Here is a 22,423-nt window from a genome sequence, read left to right as displayed (position 1 = left end):
TCCATAAAATTGAGTTGTAGGTTGGTCACATCATTTGGCAACAATGGTGGATGCTACAGAACATACCCTTTCCACAAGGTCTTTTTATTCCACAGAAGAATATGGAGGCTTGGTTGTTACTTAAGTAACTAGTAGTAAACATTACTGCTCAGATTTATAAAATGCCTTTCAGCACTGTTTCCTGAAAAAGTCGATTGAGATCTGTTGCTTTGATGTCCTTTCACACATACACGTGCATGTATAAACACACAGAGAGCTACCATAATTTGCACGAGTATTTAGCTGACCACATACCTTCTTTCAGTTTGCTTTTTTTTTTTTTCCCCCTTCAAAGAAAGACCAAAAAATTAACTTGTTTAATCTTGGGAAAGCATTTGTACAAGGGAGGGAATATTAGACTCCCTAGATTGTGGCTGTCAGAAGAGGAGAGGACAAGGAACCTGCCCAGGTAAGCAGTCCCTCAAAATTGGTAGCCCTCCTAGTAAAGTATTCCTGCTGAGGTCATGCTGCCATCAGTGAAATGGTGGTATTTGTCAGAGTAAACTTATTGCCAGATAAATTCCTTCCTTGACTGAAATAAGCTCTACCAAGAGAAATGATTCTGCCACAAATTTAAGGATGGCACGTCTGTCAGCGGGTGATACAGTGCTTTTCACCTCCAGCACCTCTGCACTGGCAAAAGATTGTAACTTGGGACAGGTTTGCAAAACAGTGCGAGACTAATTACGTTAGAGACTGAAAGTAACTCTTGTGTGAAGAAATAATGGAGTGTTTTCATCTCAAAGGTGCCTTACGGATCTGATATTAAAATTAACTTGCCTGAATCTTCTTTTCTTCTTGTGGTGATTTTAGAAGATGTCTTTAATATGTTCCAGCCAATCTTCTTAGCAAAAGCTGCTTCTTGTTAGATACACAGTGAGCCTTATCAGAGGCAGTGTGTGACTATCAGAGTACATCTTTCTAAATTCTCACAGGTTTCTTATAAATCTCTACTAGTAAATGTTTTAATTTCATTGTCTGCATAATGAAAACTGGAACTGAGGGCATTTCATTATGTTACAGTGTGAGCTGTTACTAAGAAACTGAGTAATTGGGGCAATAAATATGTATCACAAGTGGAGCAATTCTGCATGTACTGAATAGCAATCTATTCTTTTGAAGAGGTTGGGTTCTTAAATTTTTCATTTAATCATTAAAACTAAAGATGCTAGCCTTCAGCTGGTATGTGAGATAAAGGCATGAAATTGCTCTGTCTAGCTTCACTGTGTTGGCAACAAAAAAAAAGGTTAAATTAAAATAGCAAGATTAAAATTCTGTGTCAGACAGCTACAAGATTAGTTAATGAAAGACTGTATAACCTCATCATAGCTATCTAATGTGAACTGGTATTTGTTGACCAACGAGCTGTACTACAGCTTGTGCATACAGTCAACAGTTTCACTGCTTAGGAGTCAGTTTTAAAGATGTGCCCTGCTGTGTTTCTTTGAAGTCTTTATGTGTTTACATTTTTAATTAATTCTTATAGCTTTCTTTTGTGTTACGTCAAGTATCTTTGTTCTAGATCCAGGTGACAGTGATTCCTAGTGTGACAAGCAGATAAAATCCTGCTTGTGTTTTTTTTGTGCATCTGAAGTTGGTTTACCCCTCCAGAGTTCAGTGTCAGTCAGTAGTCTGTTTGTGTACAATTCAACATGCCTTTTATTTCTCAAGAAGCCTTGCTGATGAAGTGTTGCATTGTTTAGAAGGACAGATTTGTGATTGCTCTCCAATTACTGCCTGGAGATCACAAGAGGGGGGAAAAACCAATACATCCTGGTTGAACTAAGTATTCTTTTGAGTTCAGCACCATCTCTAGTAGTCTATTCATCAACCTTAATAGATGACAGGAATATTACAAATATTACATCTTTGTGGCAGAGAAACTTCTTAACTGCAAGAAATGACCGGGGTTCCCCCCGGCTTCCCCCCCACCCCCCCCAAGACTGAGTTCATCGTGGTCTTAATTGCTGAGCAATTGCTCTTTATTTATTAAACTGCCTTTTGCAAATAAGGGCTGTCTGAGAATCCTTGCAGTATTTGGACTGTTAGTTTCACATGAACTTCTGTGGTAAAAAGAGCAGCGAGGCTATATACAGGTGAGTTGCTCTGTCACTTGAATGTCACATTCATCGATAAGCCCATTGCAAGAGGAGTTTAGCTTTGGTGTGGTAAAATGTGCAGCCCCCTTTTTATCCTGCAAGTAACTACGGTAAGTATCAACTCAGTTTTTGCTTTGAGAAGAAAATTGCTTAAGTATTTCCTAGATAATGTTTTTGCTGTAATTTCTATTTTTCTGAGGCATACAACCTCTAAAGCAGAGGCCTTCACAGGTGATGAAGTACCATACTTTTAATCTGTGGGTATCTGTCCTGGCAGAGATACTAATTTACTCTCCACTAGGGTTGTGAGCAGTATGCATCTTATGCTTTTAGATTCATAATGGAACGTTTTCTCTAGGGTGTTGGAATATTTTAGGTTTTTTTCAGGGAGATGCTAGCTGCATGTTTTTCTAAGAATATTGCTTGCCTTATGTATTTGTAAGACTCAAGCTGCCATTTGGTAAACTGTGAGAAAAGAGACATTCTCTCCCTCAGCACAAATCTAGAAGCACCATCTTTTAAGGCTTGTTTAAAAGTGGGCAGAAGTTTGCTGTTCATCTTGGAAGGTATGTGCTAAGTATTGGACGAATGGTAAAAATATGACAATCAGGCATTACTTAATGTATCAGTTCAGCTGATACCCTTCTGCTGCAGAAACTCTAAAGCCTGACTTGTCTGTTCTCTTAAGTCTACAGTTGAGTTGCTTAGTGTTTATAAATGCAAAAGCATATATCTAGCATTCTTGGCCATGTAGAGAACAACCGTGATGTTATGGGCAATGCCTTAGAGCAAAGGTTTGAGGAGCTCTGAGTGATTTCCTCAGCAAAGCTGATGCTGAGCTGGGAGTTCACGCTTGGCACCTGGGGTAGGAGGGCTGCAGCTCTGCACCACGTATTCTGCATTTAAGGTGTACAGTAAAACAGATGTCAGTATGAAAATAAGCAATGCCACTTTAGAGTGACTGCCTGTTATCTCAAACTGGTATAAAGTTATGTGAAGTAAAAGCACATTCCTCTTCTCTAACTGTAAATACAGTCAGTGATAAATATTCAGCCCATTTTCGCTATCCAAGCAGAGGTGATTGTTGCATTTCTTCTCTCTGTTCTTTTTAATTTCTCTGCTGAGTCCGCGCAGCTATAGCTGAGTTGAGGGTGCTAAAGGGAGAGTGTTTCTCCTCTTTAGGTGGCGTGTGACCTCCACGTCTGATACAATGGCAGCATGTTCTGCAGCAGATACATGGTAGGCTTTAGACTAAAGGATGCCCGGGCTGCTACAAGGAAGCATTTTACTTAATTGCAAAAGAAATCTTGTTATGACTGCAGTAAATTTGCAAAAGGGTATAAAAGTAAAGGAGAAGTTACTAGTTAATCCTCTAATTCCATTGTAGGTCTGTCAGTAGCTGGTTTAAGCCATTTACAGGACCTATAAGGGACTTCAGATCAGTTGCTCTGATAAGGGGGTCTAGTTTTCTAGCCTTTTGAAGAACTCTGTTCCAGTAATCCTCCTTTTCTTCCCCCTTCCCTTCCCTCCCCAAAGGTCATCACATTCCAGTTTTCTAGATCAAAGTATGTTACCAGAATTGTTGCACAACTCCTGTGCGAGAACAATTGGCAGGGTGGTGTCTGAAGCGGCCTTTTTTGCGTGGTCTTAAGAATGAAGCTGCATACTGCCAAGAAAGCCAGCTGCGGGAGGATTGCTGTAGTCCTGGCAGCCTTCCTCGCCCTGCAGTTGAGCAGATGTGGACCGAGCACTGAGCTTCAGAAGATGCCTGGGCTGGGAAGGGATTGTGAAGTCTGTCTGAATGCTCCAGCACTCTTTGGGTGCAAGTGGGGTTAGCACTGTCACCCAGGCACCGCTTGGTTTGGCTTTGTGGTCCCAGAAAACATAGTAAAACTGTAGTAGTGGTTAACAGCCTGCTCCACTAGTGTGTACCAGTGGGGCTGAAATGGCAAATGTTAACAGAGCCGAACACTGGGTGTATACTTGTTGCGTAATATTGCAAACCCCATTCAATTAGCATGTAGCATCACTCTTTAAGTACAGGATTTTATAGTGGAATAGGAGATTAAATACGTTGAAGTGCAGAGGAGTGTGGTTGCACAGGATGCAGAGAGAAAGGAAAGTGGAGGACAAGGAACCTGCACCCGGTTCTTGTTTGATTTCTGGTGCTTTGCTTTACCATGATCACAGTTCTCTTCAGATGGTAATGACACGTGGTGGGTAGTGAAAAGACACCACTGAATATGTTTTCAAGTTCTTGGTAATATTGTTGTAGCCATAGTGACAAGTTCTTACAGTGGTAGTAATTCATTAAATTGACTGATGGTTCCGGAGCAAAGCAAAAGCTGACAGAGGGCAAGTATCTTCCAAATCTGTCCATTGTTGTAAAAGGCGATTACTGAAAGACTTGTTCATGAAAGTTGTTTACATCGCAAAGCACTCTTCAATCTATAAGGACAAATCTAGAATCATAAACTCTTTTTGCGGGAAAGAGTTTAAGGAAGACTGTGAAGCGGTTGCCAACTACAAATTAAGGTCGCTCTTTAATCTTTATGCCAAAAGACTCCCAGCAACTTGGAAAAAGGTATGAATGTGTAGAGGGAAAAACTATGCAGGTGCTGAAGTTACTTCTGCTTGAAGCACTGTGAACCCCATGCTTTATGGGACCATGGAGAGAATGTACGTATCGGAGAAGCTGCATTCCTGGTCATGGGAGAGGGGCTGATCACAACAGTTGTATCCAGCTGTGTATGTTATCGTACTACTCTCATAGTGGTGAAGTCTCATGTGTATTTTAATGGGGTTGTACATCACTGACTTGAAATGTTGTCAGAAGTTGTGCATTTCTGTGTAGGAGACATGGATGCAGCTTTCTCGCTGGGTACCGTAGTAGCTTTTTTCTGCATGTAGATTGCTCTGGACACTTGTGGTTTTTATCGGTTGTCTCAATGTTAGGGATGCAAGTAGTGGCTTTTGGCCCGCTATCCATAGTATCTTGCAGTAGGCCTGTTTATTTTGTTGGGGTTTTTATTTTTTCAGCTTCACTTTGCAGTCTAGGGTATTTAAAATAACCAAATAATTGGTCTGAAAACATAAGGGAAAACTGAGTCTCCACTAGAGGATCTGATCTGATGTGAGTTGGTTAAAAAATTAGTTCCATAAGCACAAGATGCCTTTGTGTTTTACTGAAACCTTCCTGCTTTTGGGGGAAGAGGAATTAAGCTTCTGCAGAAACTCTGGGGGAGAAAAGATTAAGAAATAATGCTGTTAATGGAGATGTCTTAAATGGCGGGGAGAGCTGTAAAAAATACCAGCTCCTACCCACTAATGATAGGCCAAGTTTTGCGAACTTAACAGGTTTCATCCTTTTTTCCTCATGCTTTGCCTTTGATGGGATTTTGCCTTTGATTACATGCTTGTGGGTGGAATGTCTGAGACTCTTGGCTACAAAAACTATATAGGTTCTTAAAATTACATTTGTTCTGGCCTGGAGCAGAGCTATGTGGGTGTTTGAATGTTTCTTTGAGACCTGGTGTTCCTTTTGGTTAATCACCTTATGTTATCTACAACTTTAAAGGAAGATGATTAATATCTAGCAGCTGACTGCACGATGTGGCATAGGCATGGATCTGCACTGCTGTAGATTTAATGCTTCGGTACATGAATCATCCGTTGGTGAAGGCAGTGTTTGGATAATCAGTTATCCAGAAATACACTCAGTGGACCAGAGACAAGAAATTCTAAATGTACTTACTATAGTCTCATCAGTGGCATAACGCTTCGTCTCTTAAACACATTAGATCAGAAATACATTATCGTCTGCTTAGGTGAGATGATGTGGATCTTTTTCTGGGCAGTACAGAAACAGAGCACGCTATGCTAGGCTAGAATTTAATGAACTGATAAATAGCTTGTTGCATATGTATCTGAATAGCTAGAATATTTGAATTATACTAGCTGTCTGATGTCCTGTGTACTAATTTTGACAAATGTGGCGAGGGGGGGAAATCCTTACAGAATCAGCTGGATATGTGATAAATTGGCTACTGTTGCTTAGGCAGAGTGAGTTGGATTTTCAGAAGTAATCGGTTTAATTTAAACCCAGCTCATTTTAACTGAAAAAGGTTAGGGAGCAGCCACATGATCAGTTCAGCAAGCGGATCTAAAGAGGAAAGTAGTAATTTCCATTAATACCGACAAGCAGAATAAAACATGGCGAACAGCCCCAGCTGACACAGTAGGTTTCTGTTAATTACTCAAAGTGTAAGCAAACTCTTCAAGATGCAGTTACCAGTGAATTTTGAGGAAATTTTGCATCTTGTTTAAAAGCAGGTAACTGCTTTGTTTTGCCAGGTACCTCTTCATGAAAAAACTGATATGGAAAGACTAGGGAGTGCTTGGACTTGATGGTTGTGCCTGTCTTAGTCCATTCAGCTACAGCCTTGTCAGAAAATGGGTGATTAATCTTGATTACATGAGGGAGAAGAAACTCTGAATTCTAGTTTGCATTTAATTTTAACACTTTCATAAGCACAAGCGGTACATTCATAGTTTGTACTTTAGCTAGAGGTCTTGCATTGCAATTGTGTGTGTGACTTATGACTGTTGCGTTCACAGTCTTGTCTTAATTTATTTTGTAGGGAGAGCTCGTGTGCAGCAGCTAGCAGAGAACACGAGATACTTCAGGAGACGACTGAAAGAGATGGGCTTTATTATCTACGGAAATGAAGATTCTCCTGTCGTGCCTCTGATGCTGTACATGCCAGCAAAAATTGGGTATGTTTAACAGGATAACTTCTCATCCATCTTCTTTAAAGCTAGATTAGTATGAGAATATTAAGACTTTTCTAAGTATAAGAAAAGACTGGTTTGATTTTTTGCTTTTATGATCATTACTGAGTCTTACGAAACATGGAAGCTTCCCATAAGCGATCTTGAGAAAATCAAGGCTTTTAGCTTGGGTCAGCAAAAAAGCACTTCAGGGAAGCAATTTTAAGACTACCCATTATGTTTTAAAAGTTGGGTGTGGGGTTTACCTGTGAAGTGTATGTATGTGCTAAAGAGAAGCTGAAATTGAATGGAAACTGACATTAAAAGTCACTGGAGGAATGTTTCAACCAGTTTCTGGGTCAGAAGCAGCCAACATTCCCATAGATGAACTCTGAAAATTATTTTTAAAAAAAAGCAGGGGGGCAAGACATGATGGGACACAACAACCTGTTTTTGATGAATCCCACGTTTTTTTAAGAGGTCTGTACTTAATAGCTCAGATATTGTTATTGTAAATACTAATAGAACAACTTGGCTTTGATAATTGCTTTTCAGTGCAGTGCTCAACCAACACCTGCAAATTTGGAGCACGTAGCTTCATTTTAAGCCATACCAAGCATCTCTAGGGCTATTATAGCTCAGTTAGGCTTCAGCCTAGCTAAGCACTGTGTTTCTGCGAGGGAACAAATATCACCTAACTCTCTGCATGAAGCCAGATAGTCTTCCTCCACCCTTCTCAGTATAACCAAATTTATTTAAAAGCCTGGAACCTTCATGGGTGCTGTAGAGTCTGCAGTGTGCGCCATCACACACACAGAGACATACTGTTTCTACCACCCACCTTCTCTACCAGTCAGTAAATTCTGTTCCCTGAAAACATTCATGGAAATGTTTATTAGCTGAGCAGTTGGGCCAGTAACTTACTTAAAAACGAGCAAGAACACAGAACTCTGAGAGTTGGCCTTTAGGATCTACATCTGGTCTACTTCATCCTTTCTTTGTCTCTTGAAGTCTGTTTCTAAAATAATTTGAGAATACTAAATAGATACAAAATGAAGTGTTTCAGGATGCACCTATTTGTAAGGAGCCATAGGTGTAGCAGAAGTCAAAGGCAGAAAACTCTAAAACCTAATAAAAGGATGTTATTTTTACACATCCTTATCCTTGCTAATTCTCAAGATAATGTCAGCTCAGAAAGGATTAGCCATGGCCTGTGGCCTGTAGAAACACCCGCAGCTGCACTACCATCCTGGAAAGGATCTAGATCTTTGTGCTTCATTGCATAAGTCACAGCCACTAATTTCTTTACTCCCCATGAAAATTTGTTTTCTTGAAGATACTGTGTGACAATCGTATGAGCTTTTTGCACCTTCCTTAAAAATATCTGGTATCAGATTAAATGCTTTCAGTTTGTGGCAATTCAGTGGTTCCCATGATAGGCATTTTAAAAGTGTGACATTCTGTGACCCCATCGTGTACTTTAATTGAATTAAATTGGTGAAAACAAACCATCCTGAAACTGCAGAAGCATCTGCTTGGGGGGATTGCAGCATGGAGGGTTCCTTTATACTCAAACTTCTGAGCCAAAATCCCCGTTTCCTATTGGAAAGATTTCCAGGCTTAGGTTACAAATCCATTTAGGTACAGCCTGCTAAAAGACCGGCCTCTGCCACATAATTCTTCAGGTTTGTTAGAACTTAATACAGTGAAGTCTTTTGAGAAGGACCACCTTGGGACTGAATTTAAAAAAGGCTTTTGTGAACAGGTGTTCTGCTTCTAAAAGAAAGCACTGGAAGCTCCAAACTGTGGTCTTACAGGCTTGCTTTAAACAAATGCCTGTATGGTTAACACGCGGAGGCCTTCATGCTGCTGCTGCTTTGCTGCCACTAGTATCGTGCTGACAGTCTTTCTTGGTCTCTCTGGCAGTGCGTTTGGGCGTGAGATGCTGAAGCGGAACATCGGTGTTGTGGTTGTGGGTTTCCCTGCCACCCCCATCATCGAGTCCAGAGCCAGGTTCTGTTTGTCTGCAGCTCATACCAAAGAGATGCTTGATACAGTAAGTGTCTCATCTTGTCTTCCTTTTGCTCATGCCTTTTGTCAACAGATAAAACAATTGTCTATTTTTTTTGTAGACTGGTTCAATGTTTGGTACACAAACTGGTTGAACCTAACGTTCAAAGCCTTGTGTAGTAGAGCTGGCAACGACTCCATCTCTCTTTCCTTGCTTCAACAATGCGGAACGGCTGCCTACAGTAAATCCCAGGGACTTTCTTTTCCTGTTTTAAGTTACGCGAGGGAGACGGTCTCATTCCTTTGAGACAGTGCTTTTTCCCCCCCCCTCTCTTAAGAAGCTCTACCTTCCACTGAGTCTTTTAGAAGGCAAAAATTCTGCTACTTCTGACCCTAGATGCAAAAGGTTGAGGGGCGGGGGAAGCCTGGGAACCTCCAACGCATCTATATTCTTCTCAAAAGCAAGTGCAAACCTCGGCACGTGATTACCAGTGAGAATTTTTGTTCCGAAGATTACTTTTCCAGTTCTTGTTTACAGCTTCAGAGCTCTTTATCTTAAATGAGCCTGTCCCAAACAAGTCTGTGGCACCTGCAGTGCCTTTGAGTCCTGCCTGCATTAAGCATGTTCCAGCGGGAATGGAGGTCCCCGCTAAGGAGGCCTGCATCACAATTAGGAGATGCTGCCTTAAAAATTAAGGATGGAAGTTCGTCTGTGACTTACATGGTTATATGAATAAGCCTGACTATCCTTGGTACATCTTAGTGTAGTAACAACATTAATTTTTGAGTCTTCTGAATAGTCTGCTTAGAAATGTACCTGGGCTGGCTTAGGCTCTGTCAAATTTCTCCGTTGTATTTTTTCCTCACTTTGCTGTTCTGTAACTCAGAACCTGAGCTAGGTTGAGTCATGCCCTTGGACTTCAGGAGAGTAGATTCTGTCCTGTTCAGAGAGCTGCCTGAAAGAATCCCATAGGATACAGTCCCAAAGAGAGGTCGTGTCCAGGACAGCTGGTTGATTTTCCCCCTACCATGAAAAATGGTTCATCCTGACTCACAGGAAAGAAAATGTAGTGGGAAGCCTGCGCAGATGAACAAACCAACAAAACCATAAAATGGAAGCATATAAGAGGTGCAAGCAGAGATGGGTGACTATGGGAAAATCACATTGCCGGGGGGAATTAGAGAAAACTGGGATCTAACAGAAGCGTAGTATTACAGAAAACTTTCTAGGGTAAAATACAGTTATTGCTTTCAGGATGGCTGGCACGCACGAAATCTACTTTACCACAGCTCCCTAGGCAGAACACCCTGCCATCTCAGCACCTGCTGACAGGAGTAACAGAGGGCAGAGCAGAGTGGAGACCCTGCAGCCGGGCTCTGCTCTGCTCCCTGCAGGAATGGGAACTTGATGGTACCACGCAGCTGATAAGCTGCTTAGCGGTTGTCACACGAAGAATCTGAGATGTCTGCTGCTGAACCAACTACTGTGGCAAAATTACCTTCCTCGGATGATAGAATCTCATTGTAATACCAACACACACCTCCATCCCAAAGTTACCTGCCTCCAAGGTACTACGACCCCTTGCTGGGCACGGGATACCAGTCAGTAACAGCAATGTATATGCCTAGAGCCACTCAAGCTCTGCCTAAATGTAAAGAAGATAAATCTGAAGGGGGGCATCTGTGCACAGTTAGGTCAAGCTGACCCACTCTTTAAAGTTGTTATAAATGAAGGGACTTCTAATCAAGGGAGTCAGCCTTGGGGAGGATGAGAAACAAAGAACAGATCGTGAAAAGAACGCCATTATCTAAGTTACACAGAAAGAAGCCTTCAAGTGAAGAAAGTTCTGGCTATGAGAGGAGACAGGCTGATAAAGTGTTGCAATCCACTGACATCAACAGAAAATTAGTTGAAAATAAGACAGATAATTGCGGTAGTGGGAGATGGCGACCTGCAACTCAAATAGCCCCCTCAAAAGAGGGCAGACCCTGCTTGAGGAGCATGCGTAGTTAGTAGAGAGCTTCAGCAGTGCTGAGGATGCGTACTGATTCGCACTAGAAGCGAGAAACTTGTAACCAGTCCTGGGTATGATAAATGAATATGCAATGTAATGTACTATGAAGTATAAAAAGTGGACGGATGAGGGGAGAAGTTAGGGAAGACTCCATCATAACTTCTGGGGTCAGTCGACAGGCTGAACCTGTCTTCTCCCCCATAGGGGCGCCTGTTGGGTAAGATGTTTATTCTATGACTAACTCACGCTGTCTGCTAATAGGTATATTGTTTTAAGCTTGCTTGCAGTCAGTGTATTATCACCGGCAATCATCAAACCTTATTCCATCACAAACTTGCATTTTATGATAAAAATCTTCAGCTGCAGTTGTAAGTCTCCAGAGACTGGAGTAGTTGTATCAAATATAAAGGGTTTGAGGAACCCTCCCCTTCTTAATGTGACAGCAGCGGTGCGTGCAGTTTGGTGGTGTGTATATTTAGCGTCATTCTGTATCAGTTAAACACCCTGCCATGTATCTGTGGTGCTGTATTTGCTGCTTCTGAGTTTTCTGCCTTGTAAGACCTGAGAGAGTCTGCCCTGACACTCCAACAGCATGCTTACGGAGTTCCTTCCCAGCTACTTGTCCTGCTACTCTTCCTATAATTATCCTGATTCCATTTTTTATGTACCAATTAAAAATTCTGAACGAGCATGTCTAGAGAAGGCCCTCCTCTTCCTTTTGCTCCGTGTGAAATCAGTGGTGTCACAGTCTTGGCTCAGAGCGTGGTAATAGAACTGAGTGCATTGACACAAATGAGGGAGCAGTAACTTCTGGCCAGGTGGACATGAGGGGATGAATGGGAAGGAGGTGGGAGGAAGGAAAAGAAAGAAAACTGAAGTCTCTGAAATATATTATTGCAAACTGAGCTATAACTGAAACCATGCAAATTTGATGTGCTGACACTACCTAAGTAATCATCCAGTCTTGCTGTTGGTTAGATTCTTGGTCTTCGCTCTCAGTGACTAGCCAGCGACTTTACCATAACAAGCTGCTTTTGCAGGTTCTATATAAGTGCTATACTTGCTCTCTTCCAAAACCAATCTGTAACTTTTATTACTCAGCTTAAAAAAGCTCTTTTCCTGTCAATTCACTTACAAGTCTTTCTGCTTTCCAGAAAAAGTTTCAAGTGTCGTGCATTTAACTCTAAAGACTCGTTTCTAGTGTACCTCTGTAGGTGCTAAATGCTCTGAATTGAGGAAATGCTTGTTTAATAGACTAGGGCTTCTCTGCTGCCTAAGAAAATTAATCCAGGACAAAACGAGGTGTGAATTTTGAAGTGAATGAAGGACTCCTGATTTAGCTCAGTATGTGGAGGCTTTGTTCCAAGTTAGTGTAATCCACTTTAAGGTTCAAAAGGTTCAAAACAGCTGCATGCTCTGAACCCGGGACATTGGCAAGAGGAGTTAATAAGGAGCAAGTCTTTGTGTCAGTGACTTTGTGTCGTGTTTTCTTGTGATGCAGTGAAAGGGGATTGATTTCAGGCAGCTAATCGTTAAGGCAGCCCTCGGATCTGAGCCCTCTGCTGAACTGTGGCAACATTATCCTGGAGGAAAAAGAACTGAAATGAATAGGCATGGTGAGAACTGGCAGAGAGCTTCTTCAAGTCTGTGACAGAGAATAGAGCTTGGTAGCCCATCTGTGTGTGCATGGATGCTAACTAGGGCTGTTACGGCATTTTTTCCTCAACAAAATTTATCCAGGTTTGGAGCAAGGGGAAGAGAAGCTTGTCTTGTAAATGCTGATATTAGTAATGCTTCCTTGTTCTTATTAAATAAACCCACATGATGGGGAGCAGTTCTCAGTTACAATTTTAACCGTTTTATGTAAATAAAACTTCCTTGCCTGAAAATATTTGGCTCAGGATCAGAGTGAAGTCCCTCATAACCTGCATCCCTGTGGGCTGATGCTTTCTTTTCAGTGATGAAAAATATATTACACTCTCCTGAAGTCAGAGTTCACCAGTGCCGTTTCCTTTGTAGTCTTTGCTGGTCACATGGTCCTTTTTGTTTTAAATTAATAAAATCCTAAATCTGCATTCAAGAATAACAGTTAACAGACTCTTTCAACAGAAATTCAACCTTAAATTGTTTCCATATGGGATCTGTACTTAAAGCTCTGGCAATCTGTGCCCATGCTTTTGTTTTGTTTTGTTTTTACCAAGGTCCAACTTCTGGGTTTGTCGTTCCCCCAGGTTTTAGAGTGGAGAGGTTTTTGCTGCCAGATATAACAGGCATGAGGGGCCATTGTTTAAAGAACAAAAACTTGAAGTATCTATCCAGGAAGGAAAAGCATGTAGGGATATTAACCCCCGTCTGCCAGCTATTCTCAAGAGACAGGCATTTGACCCAGAACATATTAAAAATGGAACACTAATGTTGAATTAGCGGCGTTCTGAAGGAATGCTGAATGCACCTATCTGAATAAATCTACAATTCAAGGGAGTGCAGAATGCCAACCGTGGAGTTCAAAAACCACATGAGACTTGGAAGTTGTCTTCTGAACTCATTTCTTTGTCACTTGCCAGTATAAGATAATTACCATCACGTACTGTTGCAGACTTGTCTGCAGCAACTGATTTATTTTGTACCTTGCTTCAGGAGTCATCTGTAGAGAAATGAATTGAAGTTTAGGGTTTGGCCTTTAACAAACCCTGTTGTGAACCAGTGACTTATCAAAGAGATTGCAACATGAAATATGATTAACTGAGCCGGGACTTTCCTCGTTTCTTGTGCTAGCACATGTTTGATCTCTGGTATACTTCATAACATTTGCACTCAGGCCAGAACGGTGAAAGGTTTTATTAGCTCCCTAGCCATGTTCTGGGCCATCAGTTGCCTGAGAGTTGCCTTTGTGGCAACCTGAGTCAGTGGGACTTGCTTTCTAGGGAGAAAATGCTGGGGATCCTACCCAGAGTAACTTTTTTTTCATTCCTTGGATCGGCTGGCAACAATCTCCCATGCAGTATTGTTTACGATACAGAGCTTGCATCTCTCATTGTATATGGACGATGCAAATTAACCAAATATAGATACAATAAATGCATCAATAGAACTTATTAGCACAACGTTGCAGTTTGCCTTTTGCTGCCTTTCAATTTAAAAAATAGAGTAGATCAGAGATGGTACACTAACATGCATGTTTTCATACTGAATGATACATCAAGAGGAGTCAAACCTCCATGTACTACTTTATTTTTTTCTGCTTCAGCTTTATTACCACCAGGAAGTGAAGAACATTGTTCTCAGGTTTTTATGTCTGTGAATAGTTGTGGCTTTTTTGGGGATGACTGTGAAATTTGAGTTAGTATTGCTGGATATTATGATCCTGCCTTGGAAGTGGAGTAGTCAAGTGGGTGCGGAGGCACTCTCTGTTAAGTGACCAGTGCTGCTCACTTGGTCCTGAGACTTCCGAGTGGTAAAATCAAAACCAAATCCTATGTACCTCTGAAACTACTTGAGTAAAATGGCTGTCAGAGTAGTCTGCAGGCATGCAAAAAGGAAGATGTGCTGCTAACTTGCATCTCTCTCCTGCTGATCTATTGTGGTCTCTTTCTCAGGCTTTAAAAGAAATTGATGAAGTTGGGGACCTTTTGCAACTGAAGTATTCCCGTCACCGTTTGGTACCTCTCTTGGACCGGCCGTTTGACGAGACAACATATGAAGAAACAGAAGACTGAACTCCCTCTGTGTGCCTTGGTGGGAGGGACACACCCCATGGGACACTCCGTGGCATGCAGGCCACAGCATCCGTGAACAACACACTTACGACTGCTTAGCATAAAAGACATTTTCTCACAATACTGAGGTGGTCACATCAGCTCTAAATGGCATTTTGTAAATAGGGAGAGGAGGTAAAAAAAGCTTTGATTCCTGTGTCTTTAGGGTCTGGCCCTAGAGGTGCTTGGCTTTATTTTTTTTCTTGTTGCCTTTTTTTATTTATTTGTCTCAATTTGTTCACAGCAACCCAAGTTGGCTGTGGCTGATCGGCTCAGACTTTGTATGCACCATCAGGCTCCCCAAATGCTGGCTGAGATGTTGTGAGCATGTGTGATGCTGGCATGGCAGCACTTCCAGTGTCACTGCTAGGTGTCTGACCTTCCCAATAAGGAATGAGCTGACCTGGCTATTCTTGGAGACTTCCTAGAGAAACTGTTGATTGCTAACTTTGACATATTTAACAAAATGGATAATCAACCAAAGTTGTTTGTTTTTTCCTTTTTTTTTTCTTTTGCAGTTACTTGTGTTTAAAACTTGAATTTAGCCTTTTTAAAATAAATGTGTTGTTGACATGTCACTGACAGGACCATTGTTCCCAAACATTATTTAGTTTTGTAAGCCATGGGCAGAAGGACTTCTGGCACTCTAGCCTCTTTTCCTTCCCAGTATGGATACCAGATTGTCTCCTGGCTTTGACACTAATTGTTCTTGATATAGGGTAAGTGATGGAGAGGGGTTTTGTTGTTTTTTTGGGTTTTTTTAATGGGTAGTGGTTTTGTCTTCCTTTTGACATACTTCTTTCCCTCCCCCCCCCCTTTTTTTTTAAACAGAACAAGGTGGTTTTAGTGTGTGTTGCTTTCTCATCTTCAGGTTAATTTCTCTTGGTTTAGAATTACCATAAAACCGTGAACAAGTCACTGCTAGGTTCTAGAAGGGTGCTCTTGCTATTAAGTAAACTATAGTAAGCCTTGTGCTTTTTGTTAAGACCAGAACTCCTAGTAGGCCTATACGATGGATGACTGTTAGGAGAACCACTTATTTCATGCAGATCTGTGAAAGACTGATTGCTACCCTCCGCCACGCTGATTCACTGTTTCTTGGCATAATATGAGGTGTTCTTCATTGGCTTTGTTGCGCAAGGCTTTTATGCAAAGATTATAGACAGCTTGGGTCTTTTATCGTACGTTACATTCGGCTAGCCAGCAAAGTCTGTTAGCTGTGTGTCTGTATAGGCCTTCCCTGAAGAGAGAATGTCCTCACAATTGCATTTACTTTGTCATCTTATTTCTTTTGCATTTCTGTTACTGTGAGATCAAATTAATGTTCACTGAGCCATTTGCTGTTTGGAACCTTTATTTGCAAGTTCCACGCTGTCTTACTCTAATCAAAGTTTAAAATAGACACCTTTGCTCTAGCACACCTTAGAGGTGGTCTGCTACTTAGTCATTGCATCTAGAATTCTTTCAGTGAACAGAATGGATCATTGAAGAGGTACCAACAATTTTTTAACAGGAGTCAGTTACAGTATAGCTTGTTTCTGTATTTTACACCTTCGACACGTAGTATTTTTGCAAAGAGAGTAGAGCTTTAACATCGTGTCACTTGGGTTGGTCCACCTCTTCCGTTTGAGTTAGCATGATGCTTTTTGCAGGTGAGTGGAGTTTTTAAAGAACTTCATCGTAACACCAAAGCAGAGTGCATCTCAAAGCTATTTGCCTGGTGCTGCAAAAAAATTAATTTTAAATTGTTATGTTTGCTCTGCAGCTAACGGGGAAGGAGCACTTTGCTCGCTAGAACCAAGCAATTCTGCAAATACATCTGGTGACTTAAAGCAGAACTGGCCCCTATTTTATAGTATATCTATCTTTATGCATTTATAGATCTTGTTCCATTTTAATGTAATGGAACTTCAAAACACTGATTCAGTGTTTTACCATTGCATTTCAGAAGTTTAATTAGATGAGAAGAACTAAAACTGACTGTTTGAAAATAGATCCAGATAATTGTTTCTGTCTTAGTCCACTAATGTCAATTTGCTTGCCTTCTGGAGCAAAGTGTGTGGACAGTCCAAGAAGTCTGTAACTTGTATGTGCAACTCTGATGGCTATGGAGTAGTCTCATTTGTTCAGCCACAGAGCGAGTAAACTGCAATTGCACCAACTTACTTTCTCGCCTGTGTTCTGCCCAGGACTAGCTCTGCCATTGCAGAAGATGACCTGCTTTCTGACTTCAAGAAGCTTTACCTCAAAGAATTTCTGCTTCCTTTTTTTTTTTTTTTTTTTTTTCCCTTTCTGGATTATAGTAAGGAACAAGAAGTGGTTAGTGCAGAAGCCCTGACTCCAGCCCAGGTCCTGTTGATTTGATCACAAGACAAAACCAACCAGCTTCAAGGCATAGGCATGGGTCAGTAGGGAGCTGTTCTGAGCATTTCCAGGTGTAGATGTACAGTGTGCTTGTGTCTGTTGTATACTCAAGTCAGTTTGAAAACTGTGATGTATTAAGTTAGGAGTGGGTTGTCATAGATTCTACAAGTCTTGAGTCTTAATCTTGCCTCTGGGATTGGGTTTTAGGGCATCTTGTCTTTAACAGGGAGAAGAACATCTGGATAAATCTCAGTAATTCAGATAACTCCTGTATAACACTTCTGAAATTGTCAGTGTTTTAAGATTACTGGTCCCTATTGGGATTCCAGTTGCACTTGTTGAGGAAACTGTGTTCGTGCTATACTTCTGCCGTTTAGTGTCTTTCTGCTGTCACGATGTCTGCATATGACTTTTGAATTCTGAGTTGTAAAGACATTTCAGAGATCTTTCAGGCAGTTAGTAGCATTTGCAAACTGCTTGGTTGCATTTCAGCCATATTCTTTTTCAGAAGCAACTTCTTCCCTTCTTTTATTCAGGGGAACCTGATTTGCCAAAGTCTGGTACCTGATGAAAACTGCTTCTGAAAAAGTAAGAAGCTACAAGTCCAAGATTTCGCGCTTTTAAGTCACTAATTCACCGAGCATGAAAGCCAGGAAAATCTTGCATCTACTAAAAAACGTTGCTCCCGCAACCAAAGGAGCAGCCCACTGTTGGTTTGTACTAGGCAAACCTACAGCATGTATGCTGTCCTGCTATGTGTAGAATGTACTGCTGCTTTGATATTCATGTATTGACCAGAAATCTGTCTCCTTTTTTTATCCTGGCAGTAGAAGTGAACGAAAGAACCAATCTTGAGAGATCACAAAGGAAGAAAGACTGCTTAAGAAACAGACTTCAGTCCCTGCCAGCTTTTCTGAGACGTTCTAATTGAAAATGACTCCTGGTATTTCTTAGGAGATGCAAAATTCAAAAGAAAATGAAGGCTGCTTTTGAACAAAGGATTTTGCTCTGTACTGTACGTTGGCTAAACTTAGTCATAAATATACAACAGTTACCTTCCCAGTACCTCTCTGAAGAACTTAGCAAGCAAGATTTTGCATCTGCTGAGCAAAGAGTTTAGAATCATTACAGTTTTTAAGGCTGATGGCCATGTTCTTTTACTCTTCAGAACATTGAGGGGCTCCTATTACCGAGCATCAGCAGAGAGTGAGAGATCTGCTTCTTGTTAGAAACTGGCCTTCCCAAGTAGACCTTTGTTTTAAGGAGCCTGATTCATAATTCTTTAGTTCTGTGGTAGAGAAGAAACCAAGGGGGTTTTGTGTCAAAATATTCAGGGCTTGCTTTTTTTTTATTACACAAGACACGGACTCCTGTACAGTGTCTGTGTGTGTGTGTATATATATCTATATGGTATATTTAACTCTTTAATTTCTATAATTTTTTTCCCTTTTAAGTAGCATACTTAAAGAGCTGTTCTGGTTCTTGGGTTACTGGTGTAGCACACTTCTGCTTTAGGCAAAGACTCAGGAGTGAATTGACCGAACATCTTACTGTGATGAAGTCATTCAGTGAAGGAATTGCATTATCTGTCTTCCTCATGCTCTTTCCTCTAAGAGTGGAGAAGTGGTACCCTCTGTCAGAGCTGCACATTCACACAGAGCAGGAAAGGGAATTGTGCCTGTGAAATCAGTGACCCGGCTCTGTGCTGTGTGGATGAAGGACCAATACAACAGAGGTGGAGGAAAGGGGCAGGCAGTCATCACTTATTCTCAGCTATATGGGGATCTCTCATGTGTACTTCCTTGAACAAGCATCCGTAAGACAGAAACTTAACTTCCAGTGCCCAAAGGGACACTCTAAAACTTTTCCACACCAAGTAAATACTTCCTCTCCTGTGCAAATTTTAATTTCTTACTGAAAGGAAACATCTGCAAAGTACTTGGCTTACAGCTGTTTGCTGGTCCAGAATCCATTCAGGCAGATCATAGGAAAGGTTGGAGGAAAGCTGTGAGCATGAGCGCAGTTTCATTTAAGAGAACACCTTGCAGCATCGGATCTGGAGTGCTATGCATGAGCTGCATCAGAGGGAAGGAAAATTGTGGAGATTTATTCCAACATACAATGATCAGTCAAAATTTATACAGTTTATATGTACAGTTTATATATTTTTTTACAGTTTATACTCAACCTGTGAAAGTGTCAAGCATGCTGGGATCTGTGTGGGTGTCACCTTCTGCACAGGGATCCGAGGTACCCGCAGTCTGTTCTGGTTTAACACAGGTGAAGCACTGTGCTGTCTAGGAATGCCTAATGTGACCCCTGGGCAGGTGGCTTCAGTACTGGACCTGGTACCCAAGTGGCATTGGACCACTGTTAGGGAAAAGCACCAGTCATTTGACCTGTATAACTTGCACATAGTTTTAAAAGAAATTTAAAAATATTTTATTAAAAAACAAACAAACAAACACACACCCACAACTCGGATGCCATCGTGATGGCTTGTATTCCTGTAAACATCCCCAGCCTTGCAAGTCGTTCACCTCTTCAAGGATTTGGACATGAAGCTAGAGCACAGCCGTGAAGTGTTTGTGTGAAGTCTTGTGCTTTATCTTTCACTAAAAAGAGAAGTGTTGGCTGCAGACATTGGAGCTGTTGTGTTGACATCCCCAAAAGGGGCTGGGTGAAGGAAGGAGATGATGACTGGTGTGTGTTGAAGGCCTTAAAACTGTGGCTCTTGGTATGAAGAATGGAAATGAAAATTGACCTTGAAGAATGCGATGGATGAAATAATACTCTGTGCTCTTAGTTAAGCAACATGTACTGCTGTTTTCTTGGGGGGGGGGGAGACGTTCAGCTCGTTTTGTGTTTGACCCTGGCTAGCAGCTATTTAAGGAGCAGAAGAGGTGTCTGCATGTGAAGGCCAAAAATAGTGCCCCATGTTTCTATGTAGCAAGCATCGTAACTTGTTCCTGGGCCACTGAAAGCCAGAGAATTATTGGGAGGGTCAGGGACTTCAGAAGCAGTGGCAGCTAGCAAATCCATTTCCTAAACAGTAGGTGAACAGGTCTCACTTGAATATGCCATGGGTTGGTGCCATTCCAAAAATACCTATGGCAAAAGGAAACGTGCACCACACCATCTGACTGCTGTAAAGTGCTGCTTTTTCTTTTTCTTTCCAAATCTTTCCAAATCTCATCCTGTTCAGACAGTATTTCTGCTACCCCCTAATGGTATATTAAGCAAAATGCGTCTCCGCCCTTCCAATATTATTAACTTTAAGACCAGTTTGAGAGAGATCAGAGGAATGCTGGAGCCTGAGGCTTTAGGCTAGCAGCCACAAAGCCAATGGTGGCCCATATTTCCACAGGCCCTGGGCAGAATTGCCATGTCACACCACTTCATCTTAAATTGCACTGTATTCTTATGCCTCTGTGTTGCTATAATATGTACATATATATTGGATTTTTTTGTAGATAAGACATTTTAGATAAAATTTTTAAATGGGCTTCCCCCAAAATATTTTATGCCAGATGTCTAATTTTTTTTACACTTGGGATTAACATGAAGTTGGATGCTCTGTGGGCAGGGAAAAGATAAATGGATGATACATTGGCTTTAAAAAGGTAACAATGCATGTTTAAAAAAAAAAAAGAAAGAAAGAAAAACCAAAACAAAACCAAACACTGGAGAAAAAACTGCTTGGGAAAAAAAATTCCATTCAAATATATTCTATGTTCTGCATAATAAAGACTTTAAAAAAATGGGATAGTGTTGGGTGTTTTGCTTAATGTTAATGAGGCTTTTCCCCTGTTAGGGAGACCAAACCTTCTTCCCCTTTCCTTCCCCATCTCTCTTCCACTCCCTAAAAAGAAAGAAGGAAGGGAAAGAAAAGAAATAAAAAAAAAACAAAACACCAAAACACCACAAGTTTCATACTAGAATGGCTAGGTGAAACTGTAACTTGTTTGCAAGCTTAGGAAATGTCCCCCTCTACCTTTGGACTCCAGCGCCAGCAAACTTGCCTGTGAGATGGATGCCGAGATGGATGCTTAGCTGTTTCTTACCAGTCTCGGGTCCAGTGTACAGCAACAGCCCCGTCTAGAGAAGCTTCTGTGCTGGCGAGCCAGGTCTGCAGGGGCTACTGCCGTGCCTGGCCTGTAGCCCTCCTGTGGGTGCCTGCCCTGGCTCCGCAGTAGCCACGCAGAGCTGGCTTGGCTCCGCAGCCGCCTCCTCCCCTCGGATGCTGTGAAGAGTGTCAGGCCGCTATCAGCTGTCATGCTGCTAATGAGATGTTTGAAAGGGCTTTTTAATCCTCCTCGCATGGGATTCTTGACCTCACATCTGTCTTGGAGCCTGTGCCTTGCTTGAAACATTTCCTTCCATTCATCCCAGCCCTAGGTTTGTGTAAACCAGATGTCTGGGCTTGGAAAGGAGGTGCCGCTCCCGTGCTCAGCCCTGGGGGCACAGATGGGCTCAGGTGACCCTCAGGATTGTGCTGAGGCTGCTGTGGGCACGTCGGGCTGGGGTTGTCCCTGCTAGGTGTCCCTTGCTGGGGTCTCTGCTAGCACTGGCACCTTTTTAAAGTGGGCTGCCAGACCGCCTTTCAGTGTGTTTCCCTAATCGTCACCTCCGCAGGCTGCTGGATGCCTGGAAGGAAATCCTGGGAAATGATGCTCTCCGGCTCCCGAGGGACCAGCCGCACCGTGCTGCCGGCGGGCTGGGGGCCGGCAAAGATGCTGCCGGCGCGAGAGGGGGCACCCGGGGGGGAGGCAGCCTTACGGCGAGCGGGGCCGCTGCCCCCCGCTCCTGCCGTGCGCTCGGGGCGGCCTCCTCAGCTGGGACCCGGCTCCGCGCACCGGGGCTCTGACCCCCCGTCCCTCCGTCCTCCCCGCTCAGTCGGCCGGACCGGAGCCGCCGGGGCCCGCGGCCGCCCCGCCCCGCCCGGGAGGGCTCTGCCCCGGCGGGAAGCGCCCGGTGCCGCCCCGGCCGAGCCGCCGCCCGGTAGCGGAACAAAGAGCGGCGGCCCGGCCCCGCCGCGGCGGAGGGGCAGCGCCGGGCGGAGGCGGGGGGTGTCGCGGCCGCCCGGGCCATGCAGCTGCCGGCAGGGGAGGGGAGGGGCGGCCGGCGGCGCCCCGGAGGGGGCAGCGCTCGGGGGGAGCGGGGGGGCGGCCCGGCAGCGCCGGCAGCCCCCGAGCGGGGCAGGGGCCGGCGGCCGCGCCGCTCGCCCGGGAGGGGCTTGACCGGTGCGAGGAGCCCGGCCTCGGCCCGCCCGCCCTCCGGTGCCCGGCGCTGCCTGGGGAGCCGCGGGCAGCACCGGGGAGTGCCTCGGCGGGGGAGGAGGAGGGAAAGAAATCAGATTGCCGAAAGGATT

The 22,423-nt window shown here is 43.0% G+C and overlaps 1 protein-coding gene across 1 annotated transcript in view; it reads left to right on the top strand.

The window, feature by feature from the left end:
- The window catches only part of SPTLC2 (serine palmitoyltransferase long chain base subunit 2), a 78,770-nt gene extending 58,053 nt beyond the window's left edge, over positions 1-20,717 (top strand). Inside the window, exons 10-12 of the mRNA XM_055716043.1 lie at positions 6,779-6,914; positions 8,835-8,964; positions 14,530-20,717. Of these exons, the coding sequence (XP_055572018.1) occupies positions 6,779-6,914; positions 8,835-8,964; positions 14,530-14,649 (386 nt within the window). The 3' untranslated portion in view covers positions 14,650-20,717. The remainder of the gene's footprint in view (positions 1-6,778; positions 6,915-8,834; positions 8,965-14,529) is intronic.
- The last annotated feature ends 1,706 nt before the right edge of the window (positions 20,718-22,423 follow it).

This window comes from Falco cherrug, chromosome 7, assembly GCF_023634085.1.
Source record: "Falco cherrug isolate bFalChe1 chromosome 7, bFalChe1.pri, whole genome shotgun sequence".
Taxonomy (NCBI): Eukaryota; Metazoa; Chordata; class Aves; order Falconiformes; family Falconidae; genus Falco; species Falco cherrug.
The sequence above is the reverse complement of the archived record's forward strand: the minus strand, read 5'-3'. Positions and strand labels throughout refer to the sequence as shown.